A 25,943-nucleotide genomic window follows, 5' to 3' on the forward strand; every position below is an offset into this window, starting at 1 on the left:
TCTTTGTTGCTGTTTTTATCTGTGAAATAAAAGCCTCATATCTTCATATCATCAAGAGTTCAGATCCTTAGCCATGGGGAAACCGAGCAATACTGGATGTACTCTCTAGGTCTGGGGTGTCCAATCTTTTCATTTGCAGATTTTCATTCCAACCAATCAAGGGCCACCCTGATAGTCATTGAAAATGCACATCAATACATTTAAACAGGTAGAATTTGGGGTGGACTTGCTTGGTTGGAATGAAAACCTGAATCCACACCAGCCCTTTGTGGGAAAAGATTGGACACCCCTGCTCTAGGTGGAAAGGATGGCACAGTCTTCATGTCTGCCAATCACAGCAACACTGGACAATCATGGGCATTTGTAAGATCACTTATATGAAAGAACACACCTACTTCTGAGTCTCAAGCTAGTGCAAGCAGCAGATTGAAAAACAGCTGAAATTATTAAATGAGGACTAAATGAATGAAAAAGAGTGGCAAATATCTTGATCTGTGTCTACACTTGTAAAAATAAATATGCTGTATTGGCATAATTGTAGCTGAAAAGAATTTACAGACATGTAGAACATTTGAAGGCGGTAAGGTGAAAAGGTGAAATCGAGTTGACGTGAAAATGGAGAAGACAAAATGCAATCCTCCTTGATGCCATGTTGAGTAATAAGAAGTCATCAATCAAGAAACCTGTTATATATTTAGGGGAAAAAAGCCACAGGTGGCCTTGCAGCACACTATACACTACAATTTACACTTAGATGTACTAATGGTCACTTATCATTCACTTAGTGATACACAGTTCCAAAAGAGGATGTAGGAAGAAATAAAACCAGTACCTTACCTTATATTGTTAATTTACCTTTCTGGAATTTGGCAGACACTCTTATCCAGAGCAGTTAAGGGCCTTGCTCAAGGGCCCTAAAGCAACAGCTTGATGATTTCTGGGATTTGAACTTATGACCCTTTGATCCAAAGTTCAATGTCTTACATTAAAAGCATCATTTCATGCCCTGAAGCAGGTTCATATGATATGAACATTTTTCTGAAAGACCAAAATTTCTAAGAAATCTGTATGTTAATGATTTATAAATAAATTCATTCCTTCCCTGCTTTATAAATAAGGTCCACTGCACACTGATCAGACATAACGACCACTGATTATCTCTTCATCATGGTACCTGGTAGTGGGTGGGATATATTAGGCAGCAAGTAAACATTTTGTCCTCAAAATTGATGTGTTAGAAGCAGGAAAAATGGGCAAGTGTAAGGATTTGACAAGAGCCACACGGTTAGAGAATCTCCAAAACTGCAGCTCTTGTGGGCTGGTCCTATCAAAGTGTCCTACAGTGGTCAGTTTCTATCAAAAGTGCTCTAAGGAAGAAACAGTGGTGAACCGGTGGCAGGGTCATGGACAGGTCGAGGCTAATTGATGCACGTTGGGAGTGAAGGTTTGAGGTTGAGCTCCTGAAGAAGTTAATGGACAAAATGTTTACTTGCTGCCTATTATTTCCCACCCAGAGATATATTCAGGTGCCACAATGAAGAGATAATCAGTTTGATTCACTTCACCTGTCAGTGGTCATAATGTTAGGCCTGTGTATAGTCCCATTAGGGTATGTTCAAGATTACCCGAAATTCCATTATACTTATATTTCCTGGACACCATGCAGTCAACTCAGTCACCACTACAGCTCAGTTTCAAGTCATCCTCAGTGTTGTTTAATAAGAAGAGGATAATATCTTTTCAGCAAGCCTCAGGAGAGCCCTCTAAATGGTAATAATTTCAGACAGAGCAGGTTCACCATCATCATGAAGAATCACCAAATCTATAAAAACACATTTCTCCCTCTTGCAAGAGTACCGCATTATCTGACAGCGATTGAAAACCCTCCCGAGACCTCTAAGGATTTAAAAAATGACCAAAGGTGTATATGAATGTGTTCAGCAAATCATTAGAGTACAGCTGGCAAATTACATTCTTTTTTTTTTTCTTTCTTTTATCGACGTGGGACACATTTTTGGGATTTCAATTAAATTACATCATTTACTCTGATCTTAATCAGGTTTTCATGGTTTTAAAGTTTGATGCTTCAACCAAAGCAAAACAACAAGGAAAAGATCTTGAGGCTGGAAATATCCCGAGGCAGGCTGTAGTTGCTATAAAGGTCTTAAAACAGGGGTGTGCTTTGAAGATATGTCTGGGGGGAAGGTTAAGCTAGATAAAAAAAAAAAAAGCCTGTATTAAAGGGGGAAAAAATGCAGGCGAGCCCTACAAGCAAAAAATGGTCTCGTGCCAGGTTAGGCAATAATAATAAAATACAATTGCATAAAAAATGACATAAAAGGTCTATTATCTAAGTGTGCTGCACGACTGGTACCCTGCTTAATATTCTCCAGATCTTCCGCCTCATCCAAAATAGGCGATATGGCATCCATCCATCTTTAACAACTCCAGTTCTTATATTGCCTCCTATATTACGTTAACTGTAGTGAGGCGCGGCACTTCATTAACGTCCACGCTATCATAACTGCTAATTTGATCACTACTCTCTATGCCATTTTCCGGTTCGATTTTTATCACTGTGTGGCTGACCAGAGGCAGCCATTAATAATGCAATAATAATCATTTTTGAACAAAGACTATCCATTTCAGAGACACACAGCACAATGTGCAACTGGGAGAAATGTTATTGCGTAGATTTTTCATGTCCTCTGTATCCTACCTTGATTCCAAAGGAGGTGCTGGGAGTGTGTTCAATAGGACTGTGTCCAAAATCACTACCATAGACTATACACTTAGTTAGGGAAGTGAAGCAACAAACTACACCAAGACACCACTTCATTAAGAAGCCCATGCTCAGTTATTCAACCAGCAAATCATTTTTGTAAAAGCACAATCTAGAAAGTGATGTGGATTGGATAAAAAAAGTACAATCTTGCTCTCCATGCTCCCTGCTGTAGTCTTAAATTCCACTTCTTAGCAGACAGGAGTCAAATTTGACATAGTCTTTCTGCCATTTCAGTCCATTCACCTCAAGGTTCAACATTATCATACCCTTCTAGTCAACTCCGAACTTCTCTGATCTCTCTGATTAACAAGATGTTTCTGTCTGCAGAACTGTCACTAACTGGGGAGATCAGCCAGGAGATCTACACTTTCTAAAATATTTAAATATTTAAATATTTCTTGCGTTTAATGTGTATTTGGATCAGAGGTGGGAAATAACAAAGTACAAATTCTTTGTTACTGTACTTAAGTAGATTTTTCTGGTATCAGTACTTTGTAGTTTCACTCATTACATTATTTTTACACAAACATCTGTACTTTCTACTTCTTACATTATATAACCAGGCTCGTTACTTCAGTTCTAATCTATTTGGTGACATGATCAATATTTTGTCTTCTCATTGCGCACTGTTTTCAGTCCGTTAACCTATTTCTGTTCTTTGCACGGCTTTTTCAATATACCAGTGATGTATAATTTCCTGGCTTTCACACACCACAGACTGAGGCTAGTTTATGAAGCTAACAATAAGCAAGTCAGAAGGCAACTAGAAGTTTAGGTATCGTGGATAAGACAGAGGGAGTCAGCGATGTAAACATGACTGAGAACAAAAACTTTCAATTCAAATCAATTCATTTTTATTTGTATAGCGCTTTTAACAATGAACATTGTCTCAAAGCAGCTTTACACAGAAAATGTGGTGATTAAAAGAATATGTTCTTTATAAGTAAGATTGTCCCTGATGAGTGAGTGGGTGGCGACTGTGGCAAGAAAAAAACTCCCTGAGATGGCATAAGGAAGAAACCTTGAGAGGAACCAGACTCAAGAGGGAACCCATCCTCATCTGGGTTGCACCGAATGTCCATTTATAGCAGATATACAATGTTGCAGGGTACAGTGATGATGATCAACCTTTTCTGATCACCTGATCATCATCATCTTTTCTTTGCTTGTGTTCTATATGGTGGATGTTCAGCCTGGGTACATTCATTAGGTAACAACATTTTAAATTATTTTGTGTCTATATATTATGATGTGAGGTGCATTTACCGGCGTGACACTAAAACAGGTAGTAATAACGGCTATGTTTTATTCAAGTACATGTCAGAACCCAAACTTCTTTACTTTAACTTGAGTAAAAAAGTGTAGTCAGTACTTCAACCTTTACCAAAGTCGTTTAAATCATGAGTATCTCTACTTCTACTTGAGTGCCACCTGACTGATTGGATTATTGCAGAATAAAAATAGTGTACATGTGTTTCTATTATAGTGGCTGGTGAGTGTACGGATTTAAGTTCCAACAATACTACAGCTAGTCACCATTAAAACCTTAAACATCTATGTCAGTGAGGTCAAATCTCTTTTACAAGAGCCCTGTAAATGAAAACATATTAATACTAAAAATAAGCCATACAAAAACAGAACACAATACATGAAAATCTATATAAATCAACCAAGAAATAGAAAGAAATTATATAAATACAACAAATATCACAAAACCATCCTCCAATATGGTTATACACAGTTATTTTGTTATCTTAATGCCATACATTGAATCAGTGCAGGGAGCACAGTAAGCATTAAGTGTTCTTGTGAGTTCCACAAGGCATTCAATTCCAAAACATTTTCCAAGCTGAGACATGGTGAACAAGTTGAATAATGGCTTTTAAACCAAGCACCGGTTTGTGAATAGAGGGTGAGGCCGGAGGAGACAAGCAGTAAGAATCACAAACCTATTGGGAATTTGTCGACTCTTTGTTCTCCTTTGCAGTGAGTTGGGCAACAGGACAAGAGGAGTGAGAGAAGGGTGCCTCAAGAGAGAGAGACATGGAGAAACTTGTGCAAGAAGACATAATAAAATATAAAAAATAAACCTGGTTCTTCCAAAACTTGCCACCGTGCTACTGTTCTTCCTTCCCTGAACACAATGCTCTCCCCTACTCTTCTGGGAAGATGTTCCACTAGATTTTGGAGTGTGCTTTAAAGATTTATGATCATTCAGCCACAAGGGTGTTGGTAAAAGTCAGATACTGAAGTAGGTGAGGTGAGGTGAGGAGGCCTGGGGTGCAGTCATCGTTTCAATTCATTCCAAAGGTTCTCAATATGGTTGAGATCAGCAGATCTTCTACTCCAACCCATGTAAAGGATATTTTCATGGAGCTGGCTTTGTGCACATGAGCACTGTCATGCTGGAACAAGTTTTGGGTCATGTAAAGGTTGGGCATCACAATGTATTTTGTCTATATAGTTTATTTCTGTATGCAATGCTTTTTATGTCTATTTTATTTAGACAGATCATTAAACCCTTTGGCAGTTAAATGCCTCCTAAAGCAGAACAGCAACTAGAACGTCTGCTTTGATTTGAGTTTATCACCCACCTGTATCTGTCAAAAATGCACAGGTAGTTCCGTTAAAAATATGTTACAAAAGGGTAACAGTAGAAAATATGTCTCTTGTACAATATTGTACAGTTTAGGTGAGGCAATAAACTGCTAAAAAAACTGACGTGACAAACACGTTCACATTTGGCTGATTTATAGAGGCATTCAATTACGCGTTTTATAGCGCTCAATAAAATAAAGATTGTATACCACACAGACTTTACTGGCACAAGGTCACAATCCTGAAACAATTCTATTTAGTCCATGGTGTAGATTTATTCATCCGACATTCAGCACTCACACGGGGTGACGTTTTGTCATCTCAGTTAACGCGCAAGCAGAATCGTTTACACACACGAGGCCCTGCAAGCTACCAAAACGAGAAGACGTTTCCTGTGCATCGCCTTGTTATCCGCAAAAGTGCTTTATTGCATCCGATTGTGCAGCCGGTGGCAGTTTGAATCAGCATAGTTTTATGAGGACACCTGGGAAAGCGTTCCATTACAACACACTTTCAGACTGCCTTCACCAAAAGGAAATATAGTGTTATTTTAGCAACAAAGCGAAAAAATACGAAGCCTAGACAGAGCAGGATTGCCAAGCTGATGTCTTTTCTATAGAAAAAACATCTCAATTTTGTATGCATTACAGCTGAGGTCATAAGTGTACTTTCTGTCTTGCACAGTCTGTGTCTTGTTAACACTATAAAAGAAAGTGCAACATTTTTATATACTGCTACTCTAAATAGACTATTTTACATAGCAGACGTTTCCATTTTTTCACAAGACACAATAAAAACTGAACCACAAATAAACCTGATGAACTTGATTCTAAACCACACTGTTTGTTGTCTACCCGTATGATCAATGGCTGTTTTATTTGATTAATAATACTATTTATATGAACAAAAGTATTTGGACACTCCAGCAATATGTGGTTATGTCACAGTTAAAGCACACAATAGGATGTATTTGGATGCAAGAGCAATATATTTTCACTTCACTTGAACCAGGAGACCCAAACCTGTTCCAGCATGACAATGCTCCTGTGCACAAAGCCAGCTCTATAAACATATGCTTTACATGGGTTGGAGTGGAAGATCTTGAGTGGCCTGCTATAGAGCTCTGACCTCACACCTTTGGGATATATTGGAACACTGACTGCACCCCAGGCCTCCTCAACTCACCCACATCAGTACCTGATGTTACTAACCACCTTCTGGATAAATGAGCACAGATCTCTACAAGTCCACTCCAAAATCTAGTGAATTATCTTCCTGGAAGAGTGGACTTTATTATAACAGCAAACAGAGACTAAACAGGGAATGGGATGTTTAAAAAGCATGTACAAATATTGTGCTTGGGTGCCCACAAACTTGTGTCCATATAGTATAGTAGTATAATGTTCATGTTTGTCCTGAGCAGATAAATGGCCCATTCTCCAGTAACGGGGCACTTGAGGGACTCCTACACAACTATTACAAAAGGTCCAAACATTTGTTGGTTTTCAAGAAGGCAACAAGAAACAAGTCAAGTCAAGAAGCTTTTATTGTTATTTCAACCATATATAGCTGATGCAGTACACAGTGAAATGAAACAACGTTCCTCCAGAACCATGATGCTACATAAAACAACATAAAACAACAATCACAGAAACAGAAAGGACTAGTAAGAGAAATCCTTGCCACATAAAGTGCATGTGTGCAACCTGGTGCAAACAGTGCAAAAAGACAACACAAGACAGTGCAAGACAACACAGGACAGTGCAAGACAATACACAATACACAGAACACAAAATAGTAGACAGAATATTGTGCAAAAGAACAAATAGCAGCAATCCTGAAAGATGTGCAAAAACGGCATGTAAACATTTTGCGGTAATGATTGCTGTGAGTGGTACTGAATAAAAACATTAACATGCAGACAGAATGATTAGTGTAAATAAGCAATATTTTAAATATTACATGTAGCTTCTGAAAAGCTATTTCTAAATCCAATAATAATTGACACAGCATCATATAGGCGCTGTTAGAAAAGAGGTCGAATATGCAGCAGATGCACAGTATTCAAATCCAAACGGGTGTGAACTTTTGGCCTCGTTGATTTGTGTCAATTCAGTTACTTCTGTGCCTTTTGGATTTGATAAAAACATAAGCTTGCTGAAATCGCACAAAATGCAATATTTATGATCACTTTTATGTTTGTAAATTATTTAGGGTAGGGATGGAAAGATTCTGCAAAAAAGGATGAAACATATGACCTGGACTATATTTTGATATATCTCTGTTTGGATTTGACAAAAGACTTGCCATTATTAGCACATTCTCACACTTGAAAATAAACAAGACAATTTACCGAAAGTTGCTTTTAGGACACTTGATCCAGGGTGTGTCACACACCCAGTTTTCCTCAGGATCTGCTATGACCTCGATCAGGATAAAGCCTTGATTGAAAACTGGTGAATGAGCTGGTGAGTGTTCTGAAAAAAAGTGTTGAGTGCTTAGCATTTTGCTGCCGATGTGGGGGTGAGTAAACAAAAGATTTTATTTTCCTAATTTGCAATGAGTGGTGCCGATTAGGTGCTCCATTTAGTTAAGAGCTGAAGGCTGGTATTCACCCCCACACTTGTTAACTCATCTCAGCGCACACTCTCAGCAATATGAAGACGACAATATGGGTCTGATTTCTGGGAAAACTTAAAAGTCCGCCTCGACCATCTTCATCTCATTATATTAAAAAAAAAAAAATGCAGCAGTTTCTTCACACTCCAAAGATTCATTTATGGTTAAAGTGGGGATGTTAGATACATTGAGTGTCAGCTATTGACCTTACTGCAATAGTTCTGTAAAAACTCCAGATCCAGTGGCAATTGTAAAACCCTAAAAGCCTTTGTTTAAGGAGTAAAATGTGACAGGGTAAGCAGTCAAACACCTGTAGCGAAAAAATTTAACTCCGCCTTGTAGGAAAATTTACTAATACTGCTCTAGAAGACTGAGTATCGGAAAGACAGAAGTCCCCGTCCCCATGCTTTTAGTCTCTGTACACGTGAGTATGTACAGTATGTCGTTTCCTACCTTATTGTGCGGCAACACTACAGAATGGGAAAGAGTAGGCTCCAGGTGAGGTAGTGTGGGATATATTATAGAGCAAGTGAACAGTCACGTCTGCTTCTTGATTTCCTTAGTTATTCTCCAACGTTTAAATTAAAGGATAACGCTCCCTGAAACAATTGTTCTGAAATGGTTTGAGGAACATGACAAAGGTTTTGCCTCCAAGTTCCTCGGATCTCACTTTCAATCAAGCATCTATAGGATGTGCTGGACAAAAAAGTCCAACACTTGGGACCCAACAGGGTCTGCTGTGACATCTTAGTGCCAAATACCACAGCAGACTTTCAGAGTAATTTTTGGTGGCACACAATATCAGGTAGGTGGTTCTAATCATATGGCTGATCCCTGTAGTGACCCAAAAATAAGCCCAAAGTTGATTATTTTTTATTAAGTCCACATTTCGAAGAGTTTTCTCAAAAAGTAATTTGTCAGCAGTAAAACTTTTTAAAATGTATATCACATCGTATGGAAATTCTGCCAAAATATTTCCTGCTATTTTTTACAGTTATAATATATATTTTTCTTGAATTTTATGGTGATAAGACAAAAGTAACTGTTTGTCTTGCAACCACGATAACCAGTGTCCGTGGGGCTTTACATAACACATAACATGCTTCCTTTTTTTATTACATCCATTTATTACATTATGTGGAATGCGCCGCTATACACAGCATCCCTGCGAAAGAGCTGTTACTATAGAAACCATAATGTAATATAACAAGCACATTAATATAAACCTGTGATTTGCCTTGCAGCTGGCATTACTGTCCAAGCTGCTGTGGTGGAAAATTAATCTGACCAATTACTTGCAAACTCAACTGCTGAGATATGTTTTCCCAGGGCCCAAGATTTGTTTAAGGTAAAAGTAGACAAGATGGATCTATGTTTTTGCTTAGGGTTTGTCACTCCATTCGCCATAAACTGTAACAATCGGCAATAACTGATTTTGCCCACTTAGATTGATCGACTTACTACAAAGAACAGTCGTGAAATAAAAGCAGCAAGGAAATAAAATGGCCATTTAACAAATAAGCAGAGATAAAAAATGGATAAATCACAAGCTAACACTAATGCTGGAATGATCCAGGGACAACTGTAGTGTGATGATTTGCCTGGTCAGGCCTGTTTGATTAAATTCAGTAGTTTATTTTGCAGTGAACATGCTCCTGAGATACCAGTGATCCTGTCCCCTTCTGCCCTCTGGACCTGCCTGAGCTATCTTAATGCCCTACTTTTCGATGGAGTTGTCTTGAACTGAAAGGCTACTTGCTGCCATTCCACATGAACTGTTTAAGGATCTATGAGGTTACTGTGGAGGGTTAAACTCAAGAACTATGAATATAGACTTGGATTGGACTAGTGTGGATGGTTTGCTTTAATTACTTGTTTCAAGGGCTCCGATTACCATGAACACTTTTTTATTCAAGTGTTTATCAGTGAATATTTGATAACCTCAGCAATAATGGAACTATAATGAATGGACATTTAGTGGGACCCAGATGAGGATGGGCTCCTTATACCATCTCAGGGAGTTTTTCTTGGCACTGTCACCACTGGCTCACTCATTAGGAATAAACATATAAAGACTAATTTAGAATGCTAAAATATATATTCACAACCTATTTTATTCTGTAAAGATGCTTTGGGACAATGTCCATTGTTGAAATTGCAAATTGAATTATCAATGGTTACCTAGGTAACAATGTCACATGCTTTGAGGTTATATCTGAAGTATAGCTGTTTTTTAATTCGGCAGAGAGAGAGAGAGAGAGAGAGAGAGAGAGAGAGAGAGAGAGAGAGAGAGAGAAAAGATAGAGGGCAAGAATAGGGGTGACATTGAGAGAAAATGTGGATTTTTAATCATCCTTTTTAATGGCATCCTAATCAATTGTACAGTACTGTGCAAATGTTTTAGGCTGGACAACGACCCCAAACATACAGCCAATGACATTAAGAACTATCTTCAGCATAGAGAAGAACAAGGAGTCCTAATAGTAATAGTTTTGGCTCCCACAGAGCCCTGATCGCAACATCATTAAGTCTGTCTGTGATTACAGAAAGAGGATTTTGAGTGTAAGTGAACCTAGAAGAATTGATGCTGTTTTGCAGGTAAAGGGTGGTCCCACCAAATATTGATTCGATTTGGATTTCTCTTTTGTTTATTCACTTTCCATTTTTAAACTATTAACACTTCTATTGTTGACAGCATTCTTTTTTTTGCACCTGCCTACATCTTTCCCGCAGTACTGTAGATTGCACAGTTGTCCTGGAGTCATAATATTCTGTCCCACTTCACTGGGCTTCAGGACTACATGTTCTAAACTTTACAATTCCTCCTTTACCCAAGATGTATTTATTGCTCTGTCTAGTGTTTGTATTTTCCTGCACTCATCTAACAATGTTGTGCATTTGCATAGTGCATAGTCTTTTGTATTTCCTGGTAAACAAATAAATAAAAGCAAACAATAGAACCAATCACATGAATATAAATGGTTTCCACTACACAATATTAGCTTACCCATACAACCATTAATGTTCTCCCATCTTCTCAAGTGTACATTATTACAACCATTATTATCCTCAAACTAAAGAAACATGAGGGAATCTGGATGCTGAATATGATGATGTCCTAATGGACCCTATTGGTATGCAGTGGATACATCATATGATCTTCAGTATCTCAGAGGAGTTCTATTGGTCCTTAATGGTATCTGCTCGACATAACATGCCACCAATAGAAGACTACAAATGACCATTTACGTTTATGGCATTTGGTGGACACCTTTATCCAGAATGAATTACATTATATCTCATATATACAACTGAGCAAATATAGGGTTAAGGGCCTTGCTTAGGGGCCCAGGAGTGGTAGTTTGGTCTAGCTGGGATTCTAACTTACGACCTATGGATTTAAAAACCAATGCCTAAACCATTAAGCTACAACCTCCTCATTCCAGTAGAGACTCACATGGTTACGCAGTTACAGTTTCCATTAAAACCAATACAATTCCTATTCCTCTTCTTCTTCTTCTTCTTTCGGCTTCTCCCATTAGGGGTCTCCACAGAGGATCATCCGTCTCCATACCCCCCCTGTCCTCACCACATCCATAAACCTCCTCCTTGGTCTTCCTCTTTTCCTCCTTCCTGGTGGCTCCATCCTCAGCATTCTTCTACAGATATACCCCATGTCCCTCCCCTGCACATGTCCAAACCATCTCAATCTCACCTCCATCACCTTGTCTTCAAAACGCCATACATGCGCTGTCCCTACAATAAAATCAACCAGCAACCAACCCCGACACACACACACACACACACACACACACACACACACACACACACACACACACACACACACACACACACTTCCATGTCTCTTTCAGCGTTGTAGTGTGCCTAAATCACCTAGTGGTGTCGCCAAACACAAGCTTTGCGACGCGTAAATCACAAGACCTTCTCTTTTCACTGTAAACACAGTGCCTGGAGGATGAAGATCCAAGGTTCCTCTGGCCATTTATCAATGCTGCAAATTTCCCGAAGACCCCAGGAAGACCTAACCTTGATTTAAAAAAGAAAAACGAAGAAAAGAAGAAGAACATGAAAGGGACCATAAATTGTCCGAATCCTTTACAAATCCACAGCAAGCCGTGATTCTGAATCCATTTCATTAGCAAAGCCTGAGGAGTTTTAAGATCAGGCTGTAATGTGGAACAGTAAAGCGCATCCTGTGCTCTGTAATGCCGCTAATGCTTGCACTTAATCACGTTTATGACGCATTGATTTCAATTATTTTAAAAAGCCATGCTTTTTTTTTTTTTTTTTTACAATCTTTTTTTTTAATTGGCAACCAAACCCCGCCCATGATTGCCTTTAAATTGCTATCAAAACTCCGCCCATGGTTCATCCACTTCGACGTGATTGGTCGAGCTCGGGCTTAGTAACGCCCCCTCATCCCCACCCCCTTCTGTCCTGCCAGTTGACAGCAGTGTGAAGTACGCGGTGGAAAAGCCGGACCTTCCAGGAGCCGCTCAGATCAGCGCATCTCGGTGGCGTTAGTATGTAAGAACCAGCCGATTTCAGCCAACCTCGGAGTTCCGCAACAAACTTTTAACACGCCTCGGGATCGGACTGGAAGAAGGACTTAAATACGGAAGCAGAGCTGCCATGGCATTTTTGTCCGTTTGGAGGTACTGCGGTGTATTCCTCACTCTGCTCCTACTGTCCTTCCTGCGCACAGGTAAGACCCTTACACTGTGCATGCTCTCAACTGTCCCACTGTCTCACTATTTTGTCCACATCCTTCTCTCTCCATGAACCTCAGTCCGATGTGTATGCGCGCCCGCGTGCGTGCGTGCGTGTGTGTGTGTGTGTGAGAGTGAGTGCGTGCGCTCACCGTGCCCGTGTGTTATTATGCCTTTGGTACGCCTACAACGCGCGTGTATAAGTGATCTCTCCGTTCCTACAGGCTCGATCACACACACACACACACACACACACACACACACACACACACACACACACACACACACACACATATATATAAATATATATATATATGTGTGTGTGTGTGTATATATATATATATATATATATATATATATATATATATATATATATATATATGTATACACACACTCATTCATTTCCTCCACATGGCCTGTTTGATGGAAAGCATAGTGCTGGTGTTTTGTAGTTTCCCTTCATTTCCCTTCATTTGCATTGGACAGAATCCAGGGCTTTTACTTTTTCTTTTTTCTTTTTTTGCAATAAAACCCCTGAAATTCCCAGTGATTGCCCTGAACGACGTCACAACACAGGCTGCGATTGAGTGATTGCACAGAATGACGTCACAACCAGGACCGCGTTCCAAACCGTGGAGCAGCAACCCCCCCACCCCCCCCCCCCTGTTTTAAATCTACTGTATTGCTCCTCATAATACACCTGTAGGAAGTGTTGTAAGGATGAGGTGGAGATGAGGTAGTAAGGGTAGGTGTACGTTGTAGTACTGTACTGTGTGGTTTGGGACGCAGCCATCGGACCCCTTGCTTTTGTCATTGTTCTCTTTTCTGACTGCAGCCTGCTCGCAGTAAGGGCACTGCTTCTTGTCGTCAGGTTGTAGGGATAGATAGATTTGTGGGTCGTTAGGCCAAGTACAAAATGGGCATGAACTTTCGGCTTGCACTGAATTCGAAACACACACGCACACAAATGTGTGTATTTCTTTTTTCTATCTATGAGATATGTATGTACAGTATGTAGGAATGGATTTATGTATGTATGTATGTATGTATGTATGTTTGTATGTATATTTCTAAATATTCTCTTTATTCCAACCCAAACGCATGAAAGGATCCCTCTAAGGATTTATTTTTGACTTCATGACAGCCAATCATAAATCCTTTCCCCATCAATCTGGATTCGATTTGCATCCTCGCTTTTCTGTAATAACCCGTCCTGTGCTCTGTGTGACCCTGAGGGTAGATGAGCATTGTGGAGTACACGATGTCACCCCTTGCAGGATGGATGGCATCGGCAGTATACGTCCCCCTCTCTGCTTCATCTGCTGCGCCCTCCTCCTCCTCCTCCTCCTACTCCTCCAGGCCTTCGCCCATGCAATCCCCAACAGGGCGGTGTGTTTCACGCCTGCCATCCCATGATAAGTGCATCATCTCGAGGGAGTTCTGTAACAAAAGAAGAGCTCAGCGGTACGCTCCTGTCTGGCCGGAGTCCAGTCTAGTGATTTTCTCTGCTCATGTAGGAGGCAACACACCTCCACCACCTGTAAATGAATTCGTGACATGTGTCAGGTGTGTGAGCGGAGAACGAGCGTCCTGCCAGATCGCCTCCGTAACACATATCATTGTTATATATTAGGGCTTTTTTTTTTTTTCTGAGATATTTGAGCAGCCTTTTTTTTTGTTTATTTCTTCACCTAATCACTTGCATATGTGTGAAAGGAGAAAAAAAAGCAAAGGGATTACTTTGTTGTTTCAAAGATTTAGCTGCAAATCTGGTTGATGGTGAATGATATAACAGTGGAAAATTGTAATCTCTTTCTAGCGCTTGCTTTTCGCTTTTTCGAACAGCTTTTCGATTAGTAATGGGCTCTAATCATTTTCATAGCTCGTTTCCGCCATTGTTTCTGATCCCCCTTGTTTTTTCGAGGCTCTCACGCTGCGATGATGCGTGGGGTTGAAATATAATTTGCTACGCTTTAATAAATAGAGCTCACCGGGTCATGTGGCATCCCGCAGTCTAGCATGCGGTTCAGCTCCCAGTGTGTGTTTGTTATGCTTGATCGGCTGTATGTGTAGCTTGTGTGTATGTGTGTGTGTGTGTGTGTGTTACTTACAGGGCTCCTTATTGGACAACTGAGGCTGGGAGGCGGTTTGGCGATCAGACTCATTAATCTCTTCTGTGACATGAAGCAGTGGGGGAGGGAGGAGAAGACGGTGGAGAGGGAACGAGAGAGAGAGAAAGAGGGGGTTAGAATGAAAGAGGGTGAGAGAGAGAGAGAGGGAGAGAGAGGTCTGATCGCATCATGTTGTCTGGCAAATCAGATGAGACTTTTGATAGCAGATTTACATGGCGTCCTTCCCACCCCTGGAGTACTGGATGGGAAAACTCATTGAGCAGAGAGGTGGTGATGAAGAGCCTAGTGAGAAAAAGAGAGCGAGAGCGAGGGAGAGAGAGAGAAAGGGATGAAGAGAGGAGGTGCTCCCAGCCTGCATACAGTTGTGACTCAAATGAACAAGGCAAAAAGCAGGATGCAGATGGAGAGTGAAATAAGATGGGCCCGAGCCATGAAAAGATGGAGGGAGGGAAGGAGGGTAAGAGAGAGGGAGGTAGAGTGAAAAGCATGACAGAAAGAAAGATGGGTTCATTTAGAGCAGCGTTTCTCAAAAACCAGTCCTCAGGGCCCCCCAGACGGTCCATATTTCTGCTCCATCCCGCCTCACCCAGCGCCGGGGTGAAGCAGAAAGCAGTCGGATAATGAACCTGGAACAAAGTATGTGCCTGGTCTCTAATAGACAGAGAGTGGAGACATGAGGGATGGAACGGAGATAGTTGCAGAAACAGAGGAGTAATACAGAGTTGTCTCCAGGTGTGTAAATATGTGTGTGTGTTTACATGAACATTTTGAATCACTCACCTGACAGCCAATTCCTCGTTTACATAGCTTTTGTGGCTGTGAGTCCCCTCAGGCTCGGGGCAAGCAGAAACACGTTGTGTATCCCTGAGATCAAACCAGTCCTTTGCCCTTTCTCTCTCTCACACACACACACACACACACACACACACACACACACACACACACACACACACACACACAAGCAAACCTATACATGCGCACACACGTAGGCAAAGCAGTGTGACGATCTCTGCTCGGCTCCTGGCACCGCTATTACTTTAGTTTTCGCTGGCCTCGTCCGCTTAATCACCCCGATTTGTTTATTTAGTGGAGAGCAATACGCGAGTCGTTCACTCGAATCTGTTTTCATCATTCGCTTGGACTCTGTCAACGTTCGCCGGTGCCAGCAGACCGTAAAAAAAAAAAAAATACTTTGCTTGCAGTGTACATACACATGCACTCAGATTTACAGTTTTCCTCTGCTGAAAATGATTCCACTTCTCATGCGGGTCTCGCATTCGTCTCGAGTTTGAGCCATAAGGCTTCCCTTCTACGTCGTCCCCCGAATGCGGCATCTTTACTCGACACCGTTCTCGAACGCCTCCTCCGTAAGCCGCTGTTGATCCGTTTGATCCGGAGCCCATGGGTGCGTAATTCTCCCGCGAAAATAAAGATGTTGACATTTAATTAAAAGAAGTGAACCCACCTTCCACCGCCCGCGTGGTTCAGAGCGGCAATCAAAGTGAAATCCTGGAATCTCGAAGCCTTTTGTAAGATTAGCTTCTCCTCTTCGCCTGGGTCGAGAGCAGGCCGCACCGGAGAGCACTAAGTGTTTAGTTACTACTTTGTTTAGTTACTAAGTTACTTTGTATTGCTCATTTCATGCTTGCTCTATAATGCTTTATTTTGAAAGTCTCGGAGACGGGTGTGAAGGAATAAAAAAAAATTGAAGGGGTGTTTGTTTTGTGCTTTAGGATTATATAGACAAGTCAGGTCTGGTGGCCATGACGGCGTTTAATCGCGTCCGTTGCATGCACCGCATTCACTCTTTGGCAAGAGAGACAGGGAGACTGAGAGTGATGGAGCCTGATGGTGTGCTCATCTATTTGTGTTCCTGCTTTACACCTCCATCAGTCCTCGGTGGTAAGTCGCAGGCTGCGTTTGGTGCCGGTCACCAGTTTTTTTTTTACCATAACTATCAATCAAACCAAGCTGATCTCGCACACTCAACCTGCTCTCGTATCTTCGTTTACGGCGTCAATCGTCTTTTTTTCACGATTTCTCACTTCCTTAGTGTGGTTTCAATTCACTTGTGTCATTTCCTTAAAGCATGTGGTTTTTACACAACCAGTAAATAATGATTTGAGATTTATGTCTTTTTTTAAATGTATACACACCTTCGTGGCAGGTGTGGGATTTGAACCCACAGCCTTCTTGTCACTAGAATTAAAAACCACAAATCGAATTCCAATTTCTGTAAAATCATTTTGTGACAAGTGAAAAGATTAATCTCAGGCTTGGAATTGTTTTGCAGCCTTTTGGGACTATAAAATACAATTTCCTGAGGCATGGGTTCATTTTATAGCACTAATACAATCATTCAAATATTAGACCCAAGTTTTTTAACACATGAATCTTCTCGCTGTTTATTGGAGCTATAAAGCTTTTATTTCCAAACTTTCCATCAGCGCGAAGCGTTAGGATCCGAGACGACGTTTATAGGCCGTCTTTCTCTTGTGGATAATGAGGTTACAGATTTATCATCGGTACCTTTCAATCAGAAAGAAATACATTTTCATAGTCGTGGATGGTGATATCGGTGTAAGTGAATCGATCGTATTGGTTATAATCATACTAATCGTTTATTTGTGTTGATTTTTTTTTTAACATTGAAATTTTTGGGGGTCCTAGGTACATCTCCCAATGATGTCATATGTGGAACTTAATCGGAGTTCTCCTCGAAAGTTAGTAGGTATGAAGGTCTGAGGTTTCGATATGGTGTGTGTTCAAGCGGTTTTGGCCCGCACATTTTTTTGTGCTGTTTATTTTGCCTTCAAGAAAATGAAGAATTAAGGCCATGTCCAGCATATTTCCTCTCAGTTTTGGTTTTCTGTTCACACCGAGACTGCGTTTTTAGTGGACATAAAACAAAAAAAAAAAACACTTTCCAAAGTAGATAACTTTGTGTGAACTGTGTTTTACTCATGAGCAGTACAGAGACGTAAATGTTTTTCAGTGTGGATGAGCAACTTTGGGGAAACAATTGAAAGCAATAGTGTGAATGCAGAGCGATTTTACACAACAAATGTTGTCTTATAATGTATCTGGATTTGTGTAGACATACTGTAACCTAAACTTACTAATGATGACCACTTCATTGCACCTCGAGCACCATGAGGTTTTATTTTTCTCACAGAATACAAAATATGTTTAGTCATGTTTAATTTGCAATAAAGACACAAGCAGCATGAGTACAGATTTCTACTCTTGTCTTGTTCCTGGTCCTGTTTTTTTGTGTTTCCCTCCATTTCCCATCAAGCCACCGAATGACACAATTATTCGAATATAACTAATATGATGCATCTGAAATGTTTTTTTTGCTTGTTATACCGATATATGTAGCAGCTCTTCCTTATATCTCCCGTATATCCATCCATCTCCTTTCAGTCATCCGAATTCAAGGCAGTTTCATCTCTGCTAATCCATAGAGGGCTGGGCTGATACGACGCGTTTGACAGAGACGCGAGTATGACGGATGCATAGACGGGAAAAACGGCGGCACAGGGCAGTCGAGGAAATTGAGATACAGACAGTTAGAAAGCTTGTATTTTTTCACTCGTCGGGTTTTTTAGCGCGAGGTGGAATTAAATTGTAATGCGCTCATGTAGCAGCAGAGCTCAGCGGGGATGCAGAACAGCTGTAGCTGAAGCTGTATTGTGTGTGAAGATCACAATAAAAGGGCAGAGCTTGTGGGAGGTAAAGAGCATCAGAGAGAGTGAATTGTGTAAGTCAAGAGGCTGTTGGTATTAAGAGGAGCACATTCTTCTGTTCGTTTCCATGACTGTCTTGATCCGTCTTGTCTCATTTCTGTGCACACACACTCACATACACACGAAAACCAAACTCAATCAAAGCCTTTGCTTCTGCACACAAATACGTATGTGAGAGATTTCTTTTATAAAATGCCAACCTTTTCTCATTATATGTGATTATTTAGATAGTGTGAAGCCACATGTCAACCTCTATGCTTGCTGAAGAAATTACAAGGTATTTCCTTTTCCTGTTCTTTGTGTTTCTATACGATATACATTTGTATGGCAATGCGAAGCATTCTGCCGATATTTTCCTGTCCCCCGGCTGAAAACTAGCCCTGGCCTTTGACTTTCCATAATAGGAAACTAGACCTAACAGTAAGGATGACATGCTGCGTGTTTTTCACACTATTCCAATTCGTCTAACAAGCAGCAGAGGGCCCAAAAGGGAGAGGGGAAAAAAAGACAAACGACTCCTTTAAACACATTTTTAAGCACAGAAAGCTGGAGATCTCAAGCCCGAGATGTAATTATTCAAACAGGATGAGAACCGTAGCCCCCGCTAGACTCGATTAAATGAAGGAGCCGCGGCGAGAGAAAGGTTACGGGGCTCCTTGAGAGAACGGTTAATGCCGCGCAAGCGCACCCGGCCTTCAAGGCCGTGTCGAGAGATTGAAGGGTGACAGTGACGCAGTCTGGAGGAAGAGAAGAAGTGCGCTTTTTCGTTTTTTAAGGAGTCCAAATATCTAAGAAACAAAGAGTGACTATAGCAAGACTAGCATTGAGATGGAAAGCATACCTGCTGTGTGAAGGTGTTTGCAGAAAGCAGACATTTTCTTTTTGAACTCCACATTCAAACAGAAGTAGTGCTTCGGGGGGCGACATATTCTCAGCTCAAACAGGCAGTCAACACAGCCCTGTTGTCATTTTAGTAAGCGACGACACCTTATTACATCCGACAAGAAATACTTGCCCACTTTAACATTCGTGTTCCCTCGTCAAACAGGACAGATGTTTGCTTAACCAGGTTGTAAATCTTTTCTGGATGTAAATATGTAGCAGTTTCATCAGGAGTAGGACGACCGAAAGAATTGCGGGGACCACGAGTCAGGGTGGAAATCGGAAAGAGATGGTTTTTGCATGCACTTGTGCATCCTGAGCACATAGTCCAAACATAAACAGGATTTTTATTATGTACATGTATGTACAGAAGATTTCTTCGGACCACTGCAATAATTCGAAGATAATAGGAATCAAAACAAGAACAAAGACAAAGACATTGTGACTAAGAAGGACTATGTAAATGATTGAAGGACAGGCATATATGCGTAATGAATAAGCAGAAATCACATCAGATTAATTCGTAATGATAAAATATTTCTCATATATCTTCATTACATAGTCATTGACAATAGTGAGAAAATCCTACATAGTGGATGTTAAGAAATGTGCTTGTTTTTTATTTATTTTTTTCCCTGTCCATTTCTGCACTTATTGCTCAATAAAACATTTACTAAATGCACCACGCAGTCCAGGTCCAGGTCTCATACACTCCTGGTGTTAATGACTATGGTCTTTGTTTTTCCCTCATGCTTATTCCCACCTGCAGGAGACCCCAAAACCTCTCCAGAGAATTTTTTTATGAAGCCCAGCAGGAATCCCTCGTCCCCATGGACAACTCTGCTGGACGCAGCCTGCTGCTGTGTTTTTTCTTTTGGCAAAATTTTTTTTTTTTTTTTTACCTAAAATAAGAATTGAATTGAACAAAGTCAAATGTAAGGCTTTGTACTTTTAATGGTCACTCAGTTAAGGCAGCAAATGCACTCGTGGGTAAGACGCAGGGGGCAGCTAAATGATGACGATTCTTCCCATCACTTACACTCGTTGTAAGTGAGACGTTGTAAAAAACGATGGGCGAGGAATCAATTCTCATTTTTGCCGTCTGCCTTTAGGATGTTGAATGCTGAGACAGGAATGTGAGTAGGTATGGATATGTGATTGATAAATATGTATATACAGTGGTGTGAAAAAGTGTTTTCCCCCTTCCTGATTTCTTATTTTTTTGGCATGTTTGTCACACTTTAATGTTTCAGATCATCAAACTAATTTAAATATTAGTAAAAGATAACACAAGTGAACGTAACATGCAGTTTTTAAATGAAGATTTTTATTATTTGATGAGTCATCTTTGTGCTTTTGGGGTAATTTTGGTCAGCCGGCTACTTCTGGGAAGGTTCTCCACTGTTCCATGTTTTAGTCATTTGTGAATAACGGCTCTCACTGTGGTTCACTGGAGTCCCAAAGCTTTAGAAATTGCTTTATAACCTTTTCCAGACTGATAGATCTCAATGACTTTTTCTCATTCGTTTCTGAATTTCTTTGGATCTCAGCATGATGTGTAGCTTTTGAGGATCTTTTGGTCTACTTCACTTTGTCAGGCAGGTCCTATTTAAGAGATGTCTTGATTATAAACAGGTGTAGCAGTAATCAGGCCTTGGTGTGGCGAGAGAAATTGAACTCAGGTGTGATAAACCACAGTTTTATGTATGAATGTAAGGTTTTAGAATTTTTACATATTTTAAATGTATTTTCTTTGTTTTTTGTCGCAAACCCAAAGGCAGATTTCCATTTTCAGTCTGTGGACATTACTATAACTAACTTACTAATGCTGCATATACAAAACTGAAGACGTTGCTGTGCTGCGACTGTTGAGAATTTGTTTTCCAAGGTCTGAATTGAGAAAAGTGCCGCTTTGGATGCCTTTAAACAACTACATCATTCCTACAAAACTAAGAATTTCTTATCTTTCCTTATCTTATCTTTCTCATCTTGTGTGCGTGTTCGGTTCTGCTTTTCTGTTCACCAGTAATTCTGATCAGTGAGGGAAATGTCTGCCTATAAAACGTCTTTCCATCCTTTTTTTTTTTTTTTTTTCAAGTCATTAAAAAGTCATATGAACAAGTCAATGCCATATGAATCTTGGGCGAGAAAGAAAATCCCTCATTCAGCGAGCAGTGGGCGGCGGATGAGAGAAAAGGGGAAGAGAACAAATGGCAGCCAAACGAGCCATCTCCAGAAAGAAAGAAGAAGGCCGGCGGGTTAGAGAGAGAAAGAGCAAGAAAGAGAGCGAGAGAGAAGCACATGCAGAGCAGAAGAGTTTTGCAACGATTCCACCAAGAGGAAAGAGTGCATTTGAGAGGGAAGAAGAAAACACCACTTGTAAGACAAATAGAGAAGAGGTGAGTGGTCAGGGTGTAGATGACTACAGAGAACAAGAGGAAAACATGGCAGCGACACAGAGAGCAAATGATCAATGGGGGCATTTTTTCGAGCCACCCACTGTCCACTGAATCTGTCACTGTGAGTGGTGAGTCCAGGGTGAAGCTCACACACACACTCTTCACCCTCTCTGCACTTGACAAAACACCCACTCAAGTCCTCAGCAGCATGCTGTATAAATGAGAATTGCAACGCTGATATCTTCGGCCCCAAGCCAGGAGAAGAAGAAAAGAAAAAAGAGCATCAGAAAGCTCCAAGAAATTTTTTATCTCCCTCAAAAAAAGTGCTCCCAGTCCCTCTAATCAATGTTCCCGCTCAGGTCAAGGGTCAGACCAGCTGGAAAAAACTCGACCCTACAGCAACAGTCAATGGTTGGATGAAAGACATTAGTCATGCAGCAAAACAAAGACAGATTAATGCTTTATAACTTTTTTGCCATTGCTCCGAGATGCAAACTGTAGCTTTTTCCTCTTCTCATTCTCCGTTGACTGATCGACTAGATGCGAACAGAATATAGCGGAGAATCGTTGTTTTTCAGACTGTAAATGAATACTCCTACACTATCACATGTTCTGAAAATTATAACTAAATATTTACAGCTTTAAAGTTTTTCAAGACACTCCAAGTTTTTTTTGGCAATTTCTTGCATGGTTCTGAATTTCTTTTTATATATATATATATATATATATATATATATATATATATATATATATATATATATATATATATATATATATATACACACACACACACAAACACTGTACTGGCAAAAGGATTGGGTCACCTGACCTTTCCTGCTGTATGTGGTTCTTTTCCAATCTGTTACCACAAAGCTGGAGGCACTCAAATTGTTTAGGACATTTTTATATAATTATAATACATTTTTGCAGTCAATTGAACTTGGAAACTCAAACCTTTTTCAGCATGGCAATGCTCCTGTGCACAAAGTGAGCTCCTTGAAGATCTGGATTACATGCTTTGGAGAGGAAGATCTTGAGTGGCCTGCTATAGAGCTCTGATCTCAACCCTACTGAACACCTTTGGGATGCTGACTGCACCCCAGGTCTCCTCACCTACATCAGTACCTGCCTTTCGTAACACCCTTGTGCCTGATAAACACAAATATCCATAAACACAATCTACAGTGGAACATCCTCTGGAATTATAAGAGCAAATTGGGACTAAATGTGAAGTGAAATGCTCAAAAATCACATGTCAAACTTATGACCAGGTGACCCAATACACACACACATATATATATATATATATATATATATATATATATATATATATATATATATATATATATATATATATATATATTTATATATATATATATATATATATATATATATATATATATATATATATATATATATATATATATATCGAGAAAGACTGTGGTCTGTCATAGTAGGCTTGCTATTCAGCACGTGTGAATATCATGTGATATTGCGGGATGTGTTTAGAAAATTAGATGAAAAAAATTGCTGATTATAGTGGTGAGTTGCATTAAAGTACACAAACTAATCGTTATATTTTGAAATAGGCACGTGATGTTATGTCTTATTGCTGTCTATATTCAAGTCAGGTTTGCCAATACTATTGTCCATTCAGTGTATTTATTCACGTAATAATTCAGCTGGATATGTCATTACCCAAAATTTTGGAGATACACACATTAAACAGCCTGTCGGCTATAGATTTTCATAACAGCACATCTCTAATTCCAGCAGTGTCTGCCCTTTCCCATCCCATCATCCTATAAAAACCCACAATGACTCGAGCCAGCCTTTGATCTCGCGTAATTAGTAAGCGCGGAATAAATCTTCATTAACCGCAATGAATTTGCGGCATGAAAAAAAAAAACAAACATCAAAAAGTTGCAAATAAATCCTCAATTAAAGCTTCCTAAGCACGACAGAAGGGGCCGAAGCGAAATTCTGGCTGTAATCCACTGGCGCAGTTTGCCGTGATTTAGATCTATTTTATTATCCAGGAGGAGAAGAGACGTCGAATCAGAAGGTCAGGGTATTGCTCAGGGAGGCAGAGAGAACTTCAGGTCCAGAGTGGAGGAGATTACTTCCCATAACAAAGGATTATTTTTTTTGTTGGCGATTGCATCGGGTTTAAGAAATAGGTTTCGGTCAGCGTAGAGACGTCCCTGTCGGCCGACCTTGGCGATTGGCTGGTGAGGCAAATTGCCTCTGGGCAATTCTTAGCAAAGAGAAAGAAGGGGAAAAAATGGAGGATAATAAATAAGAATAGAGTTTTCTAAATGAATACTGCCTGGTATGTCTGGACTAGAGATTTTGGGGCTTATTCTTTCTCTTTACCTTCGAGACTAGCCTGCTACACACACTCTCTCATACACACACACATCCTCTGAGCGCATCTGATAAATAATCATATCTCCCACAGACAGCTGAGCCACTTTCACGACGGGGTCTGATGAACTCCTGAAGTTTGGCACACTACAACTCCTAGCAATTCTTAGCCTGTAAACATGACCTCCTGTTCCCTTTCATATGATATGTGTGATGACTAACGGAGGAGTCAGAACGATCGCGCCAGCCGATTGCCGAACGCCAGACACATTCTAGCATCGCGTCAGATGCAATTCCACGCTTTTATGATATGCATATAAGAATATAACATTGGGCTTGAGTTTACAGTCTAGTTTTTGTCAATCACCGGGCCGTTTGTCTGCCACGTGTACGCCTTAGCCTGTCATTGTGCGCTATATTGATTTGAATAAAACCAGAAATCTCCCCACAACCCATCTGCTCACTTCCTGAAATCAACACTGTCCATATTGAGGGGTTACAAGCACAGAGCAAGATGATGGACTGACAGACATTTTTTTTCCCCCCACACGGTTCTCGACTGAGTAAGAAAGAACATCTCCAATGCCAGACTGTCAAAAGTTGCACATTGTCCTTTGGGAATGAACACAGTAGATGATGCTATTTCAAAGACAATAGAGCCGTCGGTTCAAGAGCTATTATTCGAGAAAAGAGTCATCGCGACAATTAAGTAATACACTTACTGCTTGGTATTTGTAAAATGTTACACATGCTAAATGCTACATTTATTTTGCCTTCAGGGTACATAAACTTTTGCACTTTTTTTCGACTCCTCTGGTTCACCCAGTCTAACAACAACTATCACGATTCGGTTTCAGTCCTCAGGAAACGCAGGTGAATGTAATTAGAAGCGAGGATTGCAGGAATGTGTTGTAATACTAAAGTGTGGCATTTTAATGCTTGGGGTTACCTCATGAATACTTCATCTTGGCTAGCTCTGCTAATATATATATATATATATATAACACTATATGGATAAAAAGTATTTGGACGCCTACATTTTCCAGTCATATGTGGTTCTTGCCCAACTTTTCCCACAAAGCTGGAGGCACACGATTGTATAAGTCTTTGGGGTGGTAGCATGAAATTTTTCCTTTACTCAACTAGGAGACCCAAACCTGTTCCAGCATGACAATGCCCCTGTGCACAGCGAGCTTTATGAAGATATGGTCTAAATAAGCTGGGATGGAAGATCTTAAGTGACCTGCTACAGTATAGAGCTCTGACCTCAACCCTATTAAACACCTTTGGGATGGAAGTACCTAGCTTAATTAACACCCTTTTTGCCAAATTAAATCTCATCAATCTCCACAAGCACATTTCAAGATCTAGTGGAACATCTTCCCAGAAGAATGGAGGATATTATAAGTGCAAATTTGGAGTAAATGTGGAATGGGATGTTCAAAAAGCACCACGTCTACAATCTTTTGTTCATATAGTGTATACAACATAGTGTTCATAAACCTCTGCTTTCTAGTTAATTTAATTGGCTTTATAAAAGAGCAGGATTCTTTACAACCTGTATTTGTTTTCCAGTTGACATACAGACTTTTGTTTTTTACGCTCTTTTGTTTTTAAATGAATTTTAGAAGCCTGGTGTTCAGGAAAACGAGAGACGCTTAAGCCTTAAGAGAGAACGAACC

The 25,943-nt window shown here is 40.2% G+C and overlaps 1 protein-coding gene across 1 annotated transcript in view; it reads left to right on the forward strand.

The window, feature by feature from the left end:
• Positions 1-12,460: 12,460 nt before the first annotated feature.
• Positions 12,461-25,943, forward strand: part of cadm4 (cell adhesion molecule 4) — a 198,901-nt gene continuing 185,418 nt past the window's right edge. The window contains exon 1 of the mRNA XM_046846975.1: positions 12,461-12,728. Within this exon, the coding sequence (XP_046702931.1) occupies positions 12,656-12,728 (73 nt within the window). The 5' untranslated portion in view covers positions 12,461-12,655. The remainder of the gene's footprint in view (positions 12,729-25,943) is intronic.

This window comes from Silurus meridionalis, chromosome 4, assembly GCF_014805685.1.
Source record: "Silurus meridionalis isolate SWU-2019-XX chromosome 4, ASM1480568v1, whole genome shotgun sequence".
Lineage (NCBI taxonomy): Eukaryota > Metazoa > Chordata > Actinopteri > Siluriformes > Siluridae > Silurus > Silurus meridionalis.